The 16,486-nt window shown below is 43.0% G+C and overlaps 1 protein-coding gene and 1 pseudogene across 1 annotated transcript; both read right to left on the reverse strand.

Annotated features, from left to right (window-relative positions):
• Positions 1-334: 334 nt before the first annotated feature.
• LOC146206278 (uncharacterized) lies at positions 335-1,093 on the reverse strand (annotated as a pseudogene).
• Positions 1,094-3,901: 2,808 nt separating this feature from the next.
• Positions 3,902-4,564, reverse strand: LOC146206279 (uncharacterized). Its single transcript, XM_084608707.1, has one exon. The coding sequence runs from the start codon at positions 4,562-4,564 to the stop codon at positions 3,902-3,904; it is 663 nt and encodes a 220-aa protein (XP_084464833.1).
• Between the last annotated feature and the right edge of the window lie 11,922 nt (positions 4,565-16,486).

Here is a 16,486-nt window from a genome sequence, read left to right on the forward strand (position 1 = left end):
ATCAGGGTACATCGGACGTTCAGGAATAAAAAGACAGAAAAAGAAAAAGAAAGGGAAAAGAAACATAGTGGTTACATAGCGTTACAATTCAATACATGTTTGCAGAAGCACAGTCAATCAATCAATCAGTTTATTTCCAGTTTTCTTTGCAAAATACTGAGGGCGGCAAGATAAAAGCAGTCATTACGACCGCTTGACAAGCCTCGCCACCCCTACAAAGAGGCAGTTTTGTAGCGATTGAAAGGGCGAGATTGATATACACTTGTTACACACGGAAGGAATAGAAGGTAAAAGACGCATACACTCAAAATTATCAGGGTACATCGGACGTTCAGGAATAAAAAGACAGAAAAAGAAAAAGAAAGGGAAAAGAAACATAGTGGTTACATAGCGTTACAATTCAATACATGTTTGCAGAAGCACAGTACAATCAATTTATTCAAGAAATGTGTTCCGAATAGCTGCGGAAGACATACTCTGCAACTGGTCATAAAACGGTGTGTTTAAATACTTGGGGAGTATATATTTTAGTGTAGAAATGCCGTAATTTGTTCGGCATCGCGGTAAAGAGTAGGTAGGGCTTTTTCGTGTCGTATACGGCGTTTGGTGTCGTGTAAGCACCACCATGTTAGAAAAGAATGTGTTGTTATTGGCCGTTGTTTTTTTTATAGAAGGATGCAAACCTGTAGTCAAACATTTTGTTGATCGGTATTATTTTGTATTGCAGGTAGATCGGACTTGTTTGTGCAGCATATGGCACGTTGGAAATTACACAAAGTACTCTTTTCTGCAGAATTAGGATCTTCTGGATGTTAGAAGCTGTAGTATTTCCCCAAAAAAGGAAGCAATACGATACATAGGAATAAAAGAACGCGTAGTAAAGGTGCAGCTTTGTCTTGACAGGAAGAATATACTTATTCCGTGCAATAATCCCGACATATTTAGAGAGAGCTGTGCAGACTTTGCTCACATGGGCATCCCAGGACATAGTGGCTGAAAACACGACACCAAGTGAGGTATTTGTTTGTACATACTCAATGGGAGCGTTGGCTAAATAGAGGATTGGCACAGTGATTATGTGTTGCCCCTTTGGATGGAATAATAAAGCCTTAGTTTTTTCCTTGTTTATCTTTAATGAGTTTAGCGACGACCAGTCTGATAATGACGCCAAAGTTGTATTTGCGTTGTAGGTTAGTTCTTTAATGTCCCGCGAAGAGAAGAACAAGCTTGTGTCATCTGCATATATGATGTATTTAACTAAACTGCTTATGTTGGATATGTCATTGATATATATGTTGAATAAAATAGATCCCAGAAGGCTGCCCTGGGGTACACCATTTCTAATTGGAACCATAGCAGAAGGGAACTGATTTATAAGCACATACTGATAGCGAGCGCTGAAATATGATTTAATGAGACAGAGGGCATGCCCACGTATGCCATAATGGTCGAGTTTCTTAAACATAGTTTCGTGGTTAAGCTTGTAAAATGCTTTGCTAAAGTCAACGAAGATACCCAAGGTGAGAAGCTGATCTTCGAAGTTATTTAATATGTATTCTTTTTGATCCAGTAATGCGTGCTCAGCTGATCTTTGTTTTGTGAAACCATATTGGCAGTTGGCAATTACGGAGTGCTTCAATAAAAAGTTGTTGTAACGTCGGTACATTATTCGTTCTAACCCCTTGGAAAAAACTGGAAGTATAGATATAGGTCTGTAATTTCCGAGATCATTTTTATCGCCTTTTTTATACGTAATCACGACTTTAGCTATCTGCATGGCAGCCGGAAAATGTCCGGTGCTTAGCGCAGCGTTGTATATATGAGTGAGACAAGGGACTATCAAGTGCAGGACGTATTTTACAGGTTTACTCTGAATATTGCAGAAGTCTAGACTGGACGTGTTCTTTAAGCTTTTAATCGCGGAATAAACCTCAGCTTCACCTGCTGCTTCCAAGAACATAGATTCCCCTAGACTGTCGCCCATGTACCGAAAAATTCCTGGGTTATGAACACTGTTTCCAACTTCAGAGAAATACTTATTAAAGGCATTAGCGAGGGACAAGCCGCCTATTTCCTTGCCATTAATTACTAGGCTCATAAGATCCTGAGGTTGGTTATTTCGATTTAGAAGGATGTTTAGCCGTCTCCACTTTTCTTTAGGGAATTATAGGAGAAGTGTATATTGAACAAATCATTATAATAAGCGGTACGAGATGATCTAATTTCATAGTTTAAGCGGTTTCGCAGGGATTTATAACTGGCTAAGACTTCGGGAGCTTTACTCTTTATGAAAGTTGCAAACAACTTGTGTTTCTTTCTTACCAATCGTACTAGGCGAGGAGTCATCCATGGTTTTCGTGCCTTTTTTGAGGGAACTATCTTGACAATAGGAAAACAATCATTATAGATTGGGAGAAAGAGCTGAAGGAATTGCTCATATGCATCATCGGGTGCTGTCTTCTGGAAAACAGGATTCCAATTCACAAGTGAAATACGATTGCTCAATTGATCGAGGCGGCTTTGGGAAACGAGCTGCCGACAGACACAGCAGGCTTATGTTTGGGTTTTATTTATTTATTTATTTATTTATTTATTTATTTATTTATTTATTTATTTATTTATTTATTTATTTATTTATTTATTTATTTATTGAACCTTACAGGCCCCGAAGGGCATTGTGTAAGGGGGGTTACAATATCAAGGTTAATGGCTGTAAACAAGGAGCAGACACTAGGTATTACATAATTTCAAACATAACAGAATTCCCAACGTAATTATACATGGTCGCTACAGAATAGAGTACATGCAGATGCATATAAAAATATGAGAGAAAACATTTAGAAAGAAAGACAACATGATAATAGTATAACATAGGTACATTGAACTAGCAATACAAACTTAACACTTTCTCACGGAATGAAGCAGGACTATTTATCGATGCAATTGAATCAGGAAGATCATTCCAGAGTGAAATGGCGCGAGGAAGTGCAGATGAGTTGAAAGCTTTCGTACGGCCAAAGATGCGAGAAAAACTAAGATGATTGTGCAAGCGTCTAGACGTGCGCAGTGGATTGCTTAGTGGCAGCGGCGAAGGCCTATCCGTATACACATACTTGTGTAACAAGCACAGAAGCGAAACTTGGCGGCGATTTTCTAGAGGCGTTCTCCTTCCTTCTTCTTTAGGAAGGAGAACGAAAATAGGAAGGTGGTCACTATGTCGGTTGCAATGCGACCGGCAAGAAACGCGTTTTCATGATTGATAATGAGAAGATCTAAAGAAGAAGATGAATGGGAAGTGACAGGTGTAGGCCCGTGAATCACATTTTGGAAACCAGCTATTTGTATGGCGGTTAGCATTTTTTCTTGCACTGAGCTTTTCGTGCTCATATCTATGTTAAAATCACCCCCGATACAAGTAAGGAAATTTTCAGAAAGAAAAGATAACTCACGCTCGAAGCTATAAAGAAACTGGGCTATATTACCATGTGGGGGTCGATAAACTACACAGAAAGCGTGGCAGCCAGATGTAACTGTCAGCATTTCTATGTTCTCGTCAGTTATGCAGTGATCGGATAAGACATCAGAAGAATACTTTTCTTTTATCAGTGCTGCTACGCCTCCGCCCCGGTTCTTAACACGATTAAGAAAAAATGATCTGTACCCAGGAAGGCGGATGACGTCACTATCTGAGCGATACCACGTTTCGGTTAGTAAAGTAACATCGAAAGGACTGGCGAGGCTGTCTAAAAAGTATGTTAGTTGGTCAGCTTTGTTAACAGCCGATTGCATATTTAGATGTAAGATCTGGCAGTATTTGTCTGTGTTTCGTAAGAAATATGCGCTGAGTTGCGATGGTGTGAAGAGTGGTGTTTCTTCCATTGAGAGCCTGAGCGGAGGTACTTCAACATATGTCGCTGTGCGGTATTTCTGCCGTCATTTTGGACAAATCTGCTCGCGAGTGAATTTGTACTATGGAGGAGACGTCAGTTTGGCGGCCCAGAATAGTGCCGTTATTTGTCCACACATGTTTCCATGAGACTTCCTTCTTTTTTGCTATGGCAGCGCCCAGGAGCCTTTTCTTGTCCTGCGTTAAGTGTTCGTTCACAAAGATCGGTGTCGTTGATAGGCAATCTGTGCCGATATCCTTGTTTGTGAGACGCACCATTTTCGCCTTCTGTAGTACTACGTCCAGTTTAACAAGGGATTTAAACTGAACAATAAGGTTGGGGCTCTCTGAGTTGCGGGTAGGCACACGGTGGCAACGCTCTACATCAGACTCTGTGATAGGCTCATGAATAACATTTCCAAGGTTAGTCGCAAGACTCACGGCATTTTCCTCGTCCTGCTGCAGGACACCTTTAATTTCAATATTACACCTTCGGGAGTACTGTTCTCCTTGATTCACCTTCCTTTCAAGTTCATTAGTGTCCTTTTCAAGTGCATCGTATTTCAGGCGCAGTTCATCATTTACTTGCTCCAGCTTAGAACTTTTTGCCTCTTCATCTTCTAGTTGCTTCTTTAAGTCCTCAATTTCAGCATGTTCGTGGTCAATACTCTTAATCATTTCTGTTTGCTCGTTTCGAAGTAACCGGGTTTCATTGCGCATGCTTCGTTCAAAAGCTTCTCGCGACGTTTTAAGCTCCTGCTTAAGATCCTCCTGCAGTTTCAACAAGTCGTTTTTTGACATTTCAAGGAAATAAAAAAATAGAGTACACACAAAAGCAAAGCACAAACTTGGCAGCAGCGGCGACGATCTAGGACACAAGTTTCCAGTTTCGAAGTTTCCATTAACGCTATCGCGTCGTACCCTTAAAGGCGGAGCTTAAGTGTCCCCCAATAATGTTTTTATGCCACTTAGCGAGAAATTATTGGGTGCAGGGCTGTCTCGTTTCTTGCCGCATAACACTGTGCTAAGATCACGAACTTGCTTTTTCTGTCCAAAAATATTATTGCGAGCTCATACCAGTATTCTTAGCTACGAAAGCCGGAGCCCTCCGGATTTTTGTGCCAGCATTAAAACAACTATCTAAAAGCATTTCATAGTCTTGCGTTTTCGAACTCGTTAAAAACTATACGTTCAGATTAACCGTGGGCTTTGAAAACACACCACTTCCAGCCGACGAGCTATACGATTATCTCTACAACGGCTAGAGCCGGGCACAACCGAATTACGTTTATCCTCCTTTGTTCTATAAACCACTTTTTTGGGCTCCATCTTTTTTGGACGGCCGCGCGAGATTCAAAAGTTCTTGCCTTCTGCGCGCGATTTTGAATCTCCCGCGGCCGCCCCCACACATGGAGCCGAGTCCCACACTTGATTTTTTATTCCTTTAGTGACGTAGGGGAGCCATACAACTACCTAGAGCCGGTGGTATGGCTCGCCCACGTGCTATTGCATCGCGTTCTTTCATATATCATCAACAAGAACGCTCCTATATTAAAAAATCTATACTGATTATTAATTAAAGCTTTACTAAGTATTTTGGCGAATAAATATTTAGTTTATGCATTTACATTATACTTCTTCAGATGCGCATTATTGTTAATGGAACAGCTTGATTTCTTTGTCTGCTATTAAACGAAAGCGATTACGAAGAGCTGCTTCTGGTCCCGCCGGGGTGGCACCTGTTAGGGCTCTCGCTTACTGTGCCCAAGGATGCGGGATCGAATTTGCTGATGATAAGTTCACATCTTGCAATATCGGAGCGTTCCTGTTGAAGATTTAGAGAAAAACGCGATTCAATGAGCACGTGGGAGAGTAATACGACTTGCTTTATCTTGTTATATTGCCCATCTCACGTCACTAAATGAATAAAAAATCAAGGCAGGGACTCTGCGCCATCTTTTTTGGATGGACGCGTGAGATTTAAATCTCGCGCAGAAGGCAAGAACTTTTGAATCTCACATGACCGCCGAAAAAGATGGCGCTGAGCCTCTGCTTTGATTTTTTATTCGTTTATTGACGTGGAAGAGCAATATAATTAGATACAGCAAGTGGGATACCAAGAAACAAACGTATAACCTTTCACAACACTCGCATTCTAAGCGTTTTATACAGAGTGCAAATGTCGGTTCCATTTCGCCGTTTTCCAATGGCAAGCTCATATTCAGCTGTCGTACGAGACGCGCGTTTCAGCCACAAAAATATTTGCAAATAGCTAGAAGAGGAAAAAGGTAGCATGCAAACGGACATGCCACCCACAGCCATAGTTGGAATATTAGAAGGCAGAATAATACTTCATTTGACGAGAACTGTCGTGACCAGTTAACTGCTGATGATATTTAGTCATAGCACCACTTTTTTTTTTTTTTTTTTTTTTTCGCCATGTTTTAGCTCGCCGCGTCTGCCGTGGCCGCAGCCGCAGTCGGTGCCGTGCCGCGGCCGTTCGCTCTCGTCAGATGTGCGCTCCGCGGGCAGAGGAGCACACATCGAGGTCTCGGTGGCCGCAGCTACGCCGTGAAGAAGCGTAGCTACGGTCTCCTCATTAAAAAATCAGCCTGCCATGACATTTGAATTCACGTTACCCCTATGCCACGGGCAGGAGCTGCCATCTCGGGCCGCTCCTTTAACATGGGATGGTGATATCAGAATCAGCCTGCCAGAACCGTTTGCATTCTCGTTGCCCCTACGACACGCAGGCACGTCCATACGGCTTGGTTGAAGCGTGACTTTATATGTGGGCTGGTAGCTTACGATCTCGCGTCATACTCTTAAAGAATGAACTTAAGTGTCCCCAATAATGTAGCACCTTACACTGATAGGGCGTGATATGGGAATAATGTAGCAGGCAAAAGAAGCTCCCGCTGTTGCTTTCGCAATTCAACTAGAGTTAACCACAGCTAAACCACAACCAATTTATTGCTAGACTCTTTCCAGCTGGTAAGGCGATTATTTGCTTTAGTAAAATACAGGTCGATTATTCTGGGACACCTTTTCATTGCGAGAACATTGTAGGGTTTTAATAGACATGTGTTATGCTCAGGTTGATGAGAATAGCCTGAGCACCCGATACATAGCAAAATTTCGCTTCTGGAGTTCGTTATGCGCTCACAACAAATAACTAATGCTTGCCAAAGGAAATCGATTAGATGCACTTTTTTTTTGCTACACGTATTAAAAATGTGCCTTTGCTGAAGCGTTTGAGGGAGGCGCTGCGATCACCGCGCTCATTCCGCCGCTTGGTTATTCTATAGTTCACTGCAGCTTGGTCTTCCGAGCGGTTCGCGATCTGCTAGCCGATGCCGTGCGCTAGTGTTCGATACGAGCTTACGGCCGGTCGCACTTCCTCCTGGAGACGGGAATGAAGCCGTCCTCGTTGGAGTCGACGAGGCTGCTGATCGCGTGCCAAAAGCTGACAGCTTCTCATGGCTCGTCAGCTGAAGCTGGGCAGGAAAGGGGAAGAGGCGCACCATGCTACCCTAACCATGCCGTGGCGTGTATTATTTATTTATTTATACTGTTGGCCCAGGGGCCGTTACACACACACACACACACACACACACACACACACACACACACACACACACACACACACACACACACACACACACACACACACACACACACACACACACACACACACACACACACACACACACACACACACACACACACACACACACACACACACACACACACACACACACACACACACACACACACACACACACACACACACACACACACACACACACACACACACACACACACACACACACACACACACACACACACACACACACACACACACACACACACACACACACACACACACACACACACACACACACACACACACACACACACACACACACACACACACACACACACACACACACACACACACACACACACACACACACACACACACACACACACACACACACACACACACACACACACACACACACACACACACACACACACACACACACACACACACACACACACACACACACACACACACACACACACACACACACACACACACACACACACACACACACACACACACACACACACACACACACACACACACACACACACACACACACACACACACACACACACACGCGCGCACGCGCACACACACACACACACACACGCACACACGCACGCACACACGCACGCGCACGCACGCACACGCACGCACACACACACACACACACACACATATATATATATATATATATATATATATATATATATATATATATATATATATATATATATATATATATATATATATATATATATATACGTATACACTCGTATATATAAAGCCACGCATTAACCGAGCTCTTTACGTTTACGTTTTAGCGGTTTCTTGCCTGATTCGCAAGCCTCCCGGGCTCTCGATTCCCATTCACCCACCCATCTGGCAGCAGTCGGGTAGAAATCTCCCTGCATGCCTGAAACCCATGTGACCTGTCGGATCCCAAATACCTGGGGTATATTTGCGATTTTTCAGTCACGAGCCCAACTACAACATCGACGCCAGTTTTTTTGCAGTGAATGGGAGCCTCAATTCTCCCTGGGTGATATTATCCGTCAGCCGGTGCATAATGAGCGCGAGCAGTCTCCACCGAAACCGCACTACCCCCCTCCTCCCTCCCCCTGCCTCTTCCCACCTCACACTTTACCATTTCGCTCTTCCGCCGTAGCCTTCGTCACTCTCCAAACGCATGTCCCTCTGCATTCCTTCGCTTAGCATCAACCTCAGGTTGCACTTTCTGCAGCCTCTTACAACTTCCTCCTTATATGGTAGCCAACCTCCGGGTCTTTCCCCTGGAAGCCTCATTCCGTTTGCGCATTCCTTTACTCTCGGCGCACAGCCCCAAGCATTATAAGCGACCCGTTTCTATACTGTTCCTTCTGTCTGGAAGGGGTAGATATATCAAAATTTGCTTACTACATTCATTCTTTAGAATTATGCGTGAACCATCAGTAAATATGAAACACTGCTGAAATTCGCTACGCTCAGTAAATAATTTATAACTGCATTTGTTCAGACGCGCTGTCTCAGTTTCGGTTTCAGGTTGCCGAGCAACGGTTCCCACGTCTTTCGTTAGTATAGGATCGCGAGAGCCCCACAAAAACTATCATATACTAGCTCTTCGTCCAGTCGGGGTTATTCCGGTCTTTTGAATAGGATAGCGTAAAAGTTCGCTTGAATTGAAAATACAAAGCAGCGGGTATATTGCAGCTTTTGCATGAGTTACGTGATCTCACACTCGCTCGTTTCGTCAGCACCTCGTTTGGCAACGTGAAACCAAAACTGAAAGTATCTGGCAGAACAAAAAAAAAAAAAAAAAAAGATGCAATTGCAAATTATTCACTAAACGTAGGCTAATGTTCCGCGGTGATGCATGGTTACTAATGTATCACGCATAATTATAAAGCCTAACTGCAGTAAGAAAAATTTGTTTTTTTTTTTTTATTACGTCTTTATTTCTGCTTACGGTAGGCGTTTACCTTGCGGCAGAACTAAGTTGCTTCATGGATGTAGGGGTGGGGGAGCGGTTAAGGGTGGGGGTGGGGGTGAGAAAAATTTGTTTCGTCTACCCGTTTAAATGAAGGGGGAAAGATTTCCTTGTCTTCACTCTGCCATTTGCGAGCAATTTTTAACGAAGCTAATTTTTCGTCTTAGTCGATCTCGATGAAGATGTCTTCGCGAGAGTGATGCTCGAGAAGCACCGACATGCATGATTCTAATGCGGTAGTGTTAAAGGCACTATTCCGAAGGGAATCCGGCGTTGTCGGAGTTGTGCGAGAAAAATCCCCGGCATACCTTTGGCGGGTGACACGGCCGAGCACCGATTTGTCGGTGGGTTGCACGCGGGATGTAAGGAGACCACGCGACAATGAAATGTTGGAAGGATCATGTCAGCTCGCGTTGCTCATTTGAGGTAGAAGGGGTGGGGGGATAGGAATCAACCTTTCAGGCCTCTTAATCGGGTGCCGGATGGGGCACGCACCTGCTATAGATCACGCTGCCACGTTCGCATGGCTTGGTTAAAGCGGAGCTTTATATCCATGTTGGGGGGTCTCTTAGCATGGCTGTGACTGAATCAGTTTATTTTTTTTTTTTTTTTTGTATTTGGACAAGATAAATCTTGCTGCTCTCCTCTGAATTCTTTCGATTTTATAAGTTTGGTTCTTTCTATGCGGATCCCATATAATACTAGCGTACTCTAATGTGGGACGTACTGAGCTTGGGTAGGCTCTGAGTTACCCATTTGGAGGAGCATTTTTTTTATTTCCGTCTTAAGTACCATAACTTTCTTTCGGCTGAGTTGCAAATGTTGTTAATGTAAATTTTCCAATTTATATCTTGGGATATAGTAACGCCTAAATATTTAAAATGACTAGTTTGCGATATAACTTTTTCATATAACTCATAATTGAAGGGAAAAATGTTCTTATTTTTCCTCGTTACTCTCGTACCCACTGATTTATTGTAGTTTATTTTCATGCTCTACTTTTCACACCAATCATTTACCCTTTTTATGGCTAAATTCAGAGCGGTCTGATCCTGAGGGCTTGAAATCTTGCAGTACATTAGGCAATCATCTGCGAATAAACGCACCGTAATTCGTTTGTCGAGTCCATCAGTGATGTCATTGATGTAACATAAGAACAGGACAGGGCTTAGTACAGAGCCCTGCGTTACTCCAGATGTCACAGGCAGTATCCCTGATCTTGCGCCATTCACTTCTACATATTGCTTCCTGTTAGCAAGATATGATTTGATCCGTGTGATAACATTGATATGAACGCCAGAACTAAGTAATTTTGTTAGAAGATGTGAATGTAAAACGCGGTCAAAGGCTTTTGACAGGTCCAAACATATAGCGTCTATTTGGGTACGTTCGTCTATTGCTTTCGCAAAATCGTGCATTGTTTCTAGGAGTTGAGTAACAGTAGACAGACGCCTTCTAAAACCATGCTGATTCGAGATAAAGATATTAGAGCCTCCAAAATGAGCATACAAACTTTTTGATATATGTTCCAAAATTTTACATGTGCAGGTTATCGATATTGGTCTGTAGTTTTCAACCCTGTGTTTATCACCATTGTTTATCACCAGATTTATGAATCGGCATAACTCTCGCCATCAACCAGTAAGGTATGCGTTGTTCTAGCGATGCTTTAAATATAATTAATAAGTATTTTGAGACCCATTCCGCGTAGCGTCTCAAAAATTCATTAGAGATACCGTCTGAACCGACAGATTTTTTTCGGATCAATGTTCAGTACAAGCGACAGGATTCCTTCTTCAGATAAGAAAATGTCCTGCGTGGTAGGAAACGTACAATCCTTTGACATACTTAAGTTTTGAGACAACGCTTCAGGTGGATAAAACACTGAGGGAAAAAATTTATTGTATCTATCAGCAACCTCTGAGCAGCTAGCAGTAACTTCTCCAGAGTCAACAATGTAGTTAGTGTTTTCGTTCGATGAAGCAATACGACGACAAAATCGCTGTGGAGAATCTTTCATAAACCCAGCTAGTGTCTCGGAGTAATACTTTTCTTTTACAGCCCGCAATTTCTCTTTGAATATCTTTGAATGTTGCGATACATCAGATCGGTTTCGTACCTTCTTGTTCCTTTTGCGTTTTAGCTGTCGCTTTATATGAATAATTTCTCGGTTAACTCACGGGTTTTGCTTTCTTACCGTTTTCTCGCGTTTAGGAACAAAACTCTCCAAACAGTAATGCATAATAGTCTTAAAGTAATTCCACAGCGAGTTTACGTCAGTCTCCCCGTCAAAATTATACCAAGACATTTCTAAATAATCTAAAATGCTCACATTGTCAGCTCTACAAAAGTAATTTACAAGTCGGGATTGTCTCTTCTTGTTCTTCACATGCAGTGCCGCCTTTACACACGGCAAAACAAGTTGATGGTCACTCAGTCCGTCATGGACAAAAATTTTACATCAACCAATCTTACTGTTTACGAAGATCAGGTCTAACAAAGATGCTGAGGTTGCTCCAATCCTTGTTGCTTCTTGTACTAATTGTGTCAGATCGTTGCTGAATGCAATATTCATTAGGGCTTCGCAGTGTTTGGTGTTCGCAGTGCTGCCTATTTCAAGTAGATTCCATTGTATACCCGGTAGATTGAAATCACCCGCAATAATTAGTCGTGTGTTTTCAGTGACGTTATTACAGAGAAAGTCATGTATTGATTCTAGGAACTCAATGGGAGCGTTAGGTGGTCTGTAAACTGCTCCAATTATGCAGGGTGCACCACACAAGTTAGTTTTGCACCATATACTTTCGTTGTCGGGGCTGCCGTCTAATGGCATTAACTTGGATATCTTTCTTGAAAATTGTGGCTACGCCTCCACCTCGCGTGTCTCGACCTCTGCGAATAATTTTATATTTAGGTGGTATTAATTCGCAATCCCTGATATCTGGTCGTAACCACGTTTCAGTTACTATTACAATGCCAAAATTAAAATCAAAAAGAAGGTGTTCTAATTCTAGTGTTTTATTCACGATACTGCGAGCGTTGACATTTATCAAGGTGAAATCGCGAGTGTTGTTCGCGCTTTGTCATTCAGAACGTTGATCCTTTGCATCTTTCCTTTCTAATTTTAATCTGCACGATCTCTGGTCATCCCAAACGTATGTTTCCTTGTCGATGACAATCTTATCATGTACTAGCCAGACATTCGATCCGCCGTCCGTTTCAATTGTTTTGCACTTTCCCACAGTTTTCTTCGTTTTTGTAAAGTAGACGACGAAAAGTCGCCTGACACTGATATGTTAGTACCATTTAGTTTCTTGCAATTTTTTATGATCTCCATTTTTTCTTTGTAATAAAAAAAACTGCATGATTATCGGCCGCGTGCTGTTGACGCGCTTCCGGCCAAGCCTGTGGATTCGTTCCACTGTTTTTACTTTTACACCAAGTTTGTGTTCGAAGACATCACAAAACACTTTTTTATCACTGGTTTCTTGGTCATGTTCCGGTATTCCAAAAGTTATTAAATTATTTCTGCTATTATGATCTTCCAAATCTGTGATCTTTTGCTGCTGCGACTGGATGATGGTCTGAATTCCTTTCAGCGTTGCGCCTAAGTCTTCTATTTTCGCTTCATGCTCGTCTACTTTCGTTAATGTGTATTCCATCCGCACAATTTTTGCGGTCATATCATCTAGTTGCTTTGAAAAAGACATTTGTGTGGCCTTAATCTCCTTTATATCTTCACGCATTACCTTCTGACCGGACAGGAGTTCTTGCCGCATTGTTTCGTCATGGTTAGGTTCAGGGTTCAGTTCAATATCCCCAGCCAGCATAAGGAGCAAAGATATACATTTCATAGCACGTTCGATGCACACTTTGGGGCACGGCAGAACAATGAGAAACCTATCATCGCTTCGATAGCATTTACCAAACCTACTAACCTGCAAGAACAGGACGTAAGGTTGTAACACTCATCCGTAATGTTTCGCCGTGCCCACGGGATGGCTCGATGTAGACTGGCCTTATGTAATCTGTGCGCTGGGTAGGCGATGCCACTCCGGTTGCTGTCGATGGTCCTTGCGCATGCTCAAGTCGGTTGATATCGAGATGCCACGTGGATTCCGGCGAGCGGTGGTCAGCGATGCGGTTGAATGCCAGGCCCGTGTTTGAAGCACGTAGCGATCCTGGTGCATAGCACAGCAGCGCCTGTAAGAACAGGACGTAAGGTTGTGACACTTCCATCCGTAGGAGTAGGAGTGTGGTGGGATGAAAGGGGGTTTGAATGAGGTAGCCTACCGTCCGTGGGACGGGGATAAAGGGCGCAAAAAAAAAAGAAAAGCCCATAACCTACCCTTTCCTGCCCAACCTTCACTGTAAAGCGATACAGACACTGCTGTAGCCACTTTGTCCTCGCGTGATCTCGCAGGATCGTTGCTTTTGACGATGACAAACGCTTCTTCGCACTTTCATCGAAAAACGAAACCTTTTGGTTACTTGAAACCTTATGCGAGGGTAAGATTGGGCAAATTAAAAGCGAATCGGGAGGAAAGGGCGCTGCCATGTCGTCAACTCCAAGTACATCAGTAACGCAAAGACCAGAAGGCGATTACCAGATTCACGTAGACCCCTCACCTGCGCATGCGCGCTGGTCACCCTTATAGCTCGCCTTAGAACGCCGTACAATTCTTCCAGCTAAACCACTAAATCATTTCGACTCAAGTTTCGTACGAAAATTGCATTTGGTCGTCAGTATTTTTCACACCAGATTTGTTTGGAGTACCTGATTCGATCAGACAATTTCGCATGTTCGCATCGTATGTGGCGACCGGGCGAAGCATAATGAGCCGTTATCAGCCGCTTTCCGAGCTCGAAAATATTTATTGAGATACGCGAACAAAACTGTTAAAATTTATTGCAGTTTTGGACAGATTCTGATCGTTATTCTAAAGCAGTTGATATAGTTCTTCGAACCGTCTGCAAAACAATTTCACTCGCCTACTTCTTTCTTTATTTATTTAGAACAGAGCATTATGTGCACAATAAAATACGACAATCTTTGCCCTGAACACTATTTTGTGCGCAAAAAAATATCCATACATCTTTATATGACAAAGCAAAAAGAGCAAGAGCATTGTTAACACCAACAAGCACCATGTTGACACCACATACACGATATCGACTACGCTGCTACCGCATTTTTTCCTTCATTTTTTTTTTTTTTTTTTGCTGGTTCATCGTATCTGCAGCTGAGGAGGGAACAAAGCGGGATCCGTCTTTGGGCTGTGTCCGCTTTTTATCGGATCCAAGGGGCGATATTCTACCCAAGGCTAGACTAGTATAGGTTAGAAGTGTAAAAATAAAATTTAGTAACTTAAATGATGAAACAGGATAACGATAATGATCAAGGTATTGTCACGTGATAGTGGCAATGCCGTGTAGGATAAACTAAGATACTAGCGTTGCAATAAAAGAAACTCCTAATTGGGATAACCTGCGAATTGCAAAAGAACTAAGCAACTCGACGGCGGCGATAGCAGCAAGCGTGCTCGTCGGTCATCGAACGATGAGTGCCCGTTCAATTCGGCAGTGCTCAAGTTAATGTAGGCGCAGAAACATCCAGACATTCCAGCAAAGGGATTCTGGAAAAGTACGGAGTAATGTGGAAACAGTTGTGCTCGCCTGCGATCATTCCAGACTAATCTCGGCGCATCCCACACTACAAAGAAAGTGATAAAGGCGCGTTTCTCGATACCGAGCATGAATAAAGAGCGCAACGTCGGTCCCTTCGCTGCAATCACAGTGATAAGGCTGCATACTGGCAGCTGTTGAAAATAAAGGCTCGCGGCAATATTTTTGGAGGAAACAAAGCGATAACCCTCCCCAGCGGTCTTACTCGCGCTGAGGAGGTTGCGCTACGGAGGATCCGGGTCGGGGTTGCCCTCACACCTGCGGTGACACGAACATAGCCGCAATATCAATATTTATATCAACGTCCAGGATGTCCTGTCTGCAAGTCACCAGATCACGAGGCAGACATTCACCACTTGTTGGGGGTTTGCCCGGCACTGAAGCCGACGAGAATTCGGCACCTGACGGCAGTGGGCCTTTCGCCTAACAACTCATCATCGTACATTGCTTGGAAGCAAGGGCCTTATGATCGCTCTCTCTTGGACTTTATTAAAACAGCTAACCTTTTTTCTTTCATTTAATACCCCCTTTAATTTTTACATATTCCGTTATGCCCTGTGACAATAAACAACGTTATTAAAAAAAGAAGCCGAGCATGGTGACAACGTTTCAAAGGGGACGCTCGAGCCTATATTCTATCCAGCCGTCTGAGCTCCGCCATCGGCTGCGCGTTGTATAACACTTTTACTCACGACTGTACCTTTGGAGTTGTTAGTCGAGGAGCTCCGTGTCTTTACCTTTGTACTCGATATAATTTTCGCGAGGTGATAACACGCAGCGGACTTTGTCTGCGTCGGGTCGAGCAGATGTCAAAGGAAGAGCCAGGATTTAAGAGCGTTAGCTCTCACTACTTACATCTGCCGGGTTCTCGTCCGTTTCTCCATTGCTCTTAGTATACAAAAGGCGCAACAAGAATTAAAGGAGCTCGACTTTCAATTCTTGAGGTAATAATTTCTTATATATTCAAGAATACTGACGCGTTTCCTACATCTTTCCATTTTTCTCTCGCAGGTTGGACTGGTTACACACCCAAAACAACCCTGCTTATGCTGCAGCCCAGATGGTGTGTTCAAAACCGGCGGCACGACTTGTGCCGTCGAAATCAAGTGGTCCCTTTTCTGCCAAGGATTCGAAACTTATTGATGCTGATCAGTAAGTTGGTTATGTAAAATACATTCACAATGTAAATGTAAAGTTCACTCTAACACAATTTCACCCATATTTCACACAGGTGAGTATTATAATGTGTGTTTGAAATGTTGATGACACGCATTTGTTTTGATACAAAACAAGGTTTGAGCATAATAGTCAAGAGATA

This window comes from Amblyomma maculatum, chromosome 1 (assembly GCF_055883805.1).
Source record: "Amblyomma maculatum isolate TAMU_Amacu chromosome 1, ASM5588380v1, whole genome shotgun sequence".
Lineage (NCBI taxonomy): Eukaryota > Metazoa > Arthropoda > Arachnida > Ixodida > Ixodidae > Amblyomma > Amblyomma maculatum.